General features: G+C 31.2%; 1 protein-coding gene across 2 annotated transcripts in view; it reads left to right on the top strand.

Annotated features, from left to right (window-relative positions):
- Positions 1 to 529, top strand: part of MPC2 (mitochondrial pyruvate carrier 2) — a 35,272-nt gene that overhangs the window by 15,716 nt on the left and 19,027 nt on the right. For both annotated transcript variants that reach the window (XM_011979922.1, XM_011979921.1), the window contains one exon: positions 408 to 492. In XM_011979922.1, the coding sequence (XP_011835312.1) occupies positions 408 to 492 (85 nt within the window). The remainder of the gene's footprint in view (positions 1 to 407; positions 493 to 529) is intronic.

Below are 529 nucleotides of genomic sequence, written 5' to 3'. Positions count from 1 at the left end.
AAGAATCTATACAAATATCCTTAACAGCTTTCAGGTATCTTCCATGCTAGTGGTTAGTGGTTCCTGACATATATAAAGAATATATAAATTCATATGTGAAATAAGTAGACAAAAAAAAAGTATGTGCATATAATGCATACGTATATATCTTATCTGTATATGTACTACTGACTTTCAGATATATGAGACTGCTTAGTGTACCTAACAAAGTAAAATTAGTTCAAAAAGCAGTTTTTTAATTCATTGTGCTTTTTTGTTGTTGTAGTCTACATTTTCTTAATGAATGGGTACTAAACTTATAGCTGCTAACTTATGGAAATCTCAAAAATGTTTTGTGCTTAATTTAAAGTTAAAACTATTACTCCACACTCATGATACTTTTTTTCTTTCTATGTGTTAATCTGTAGGGGTTGGTGTGTGCTGGATTGGCTGATATGGCCAGACCTGCAGAAAAACTTAGCACAGCTCAATCTGCTGTTTTGATGGCTACAGGTAAATTAAATAAATATCTTCTGTGTTCCTTGTAGAA

Source organism: Mandrillus leucophaeus, unplaced genomic scaffold (genome assembly GCF_000951045.1).
Source record: "Mandrillus leucophaeus isolate KB7577 unplaced genomic scaffold, Mleu.le_1.0 Scaffold207, whole genome shotgun sequence".
Classification (NCBI taxonomy): Eukaryota; Metazoa; Chordata; class Mammalia; order Primates; family Cercopithecidae; genus Mandrillus; species Mandrillus leucophaeus.
Note: the sequence above shows the minus strand (reverse complement) of the source record. Positions and strands in the feature narration are given on the sequence as shown.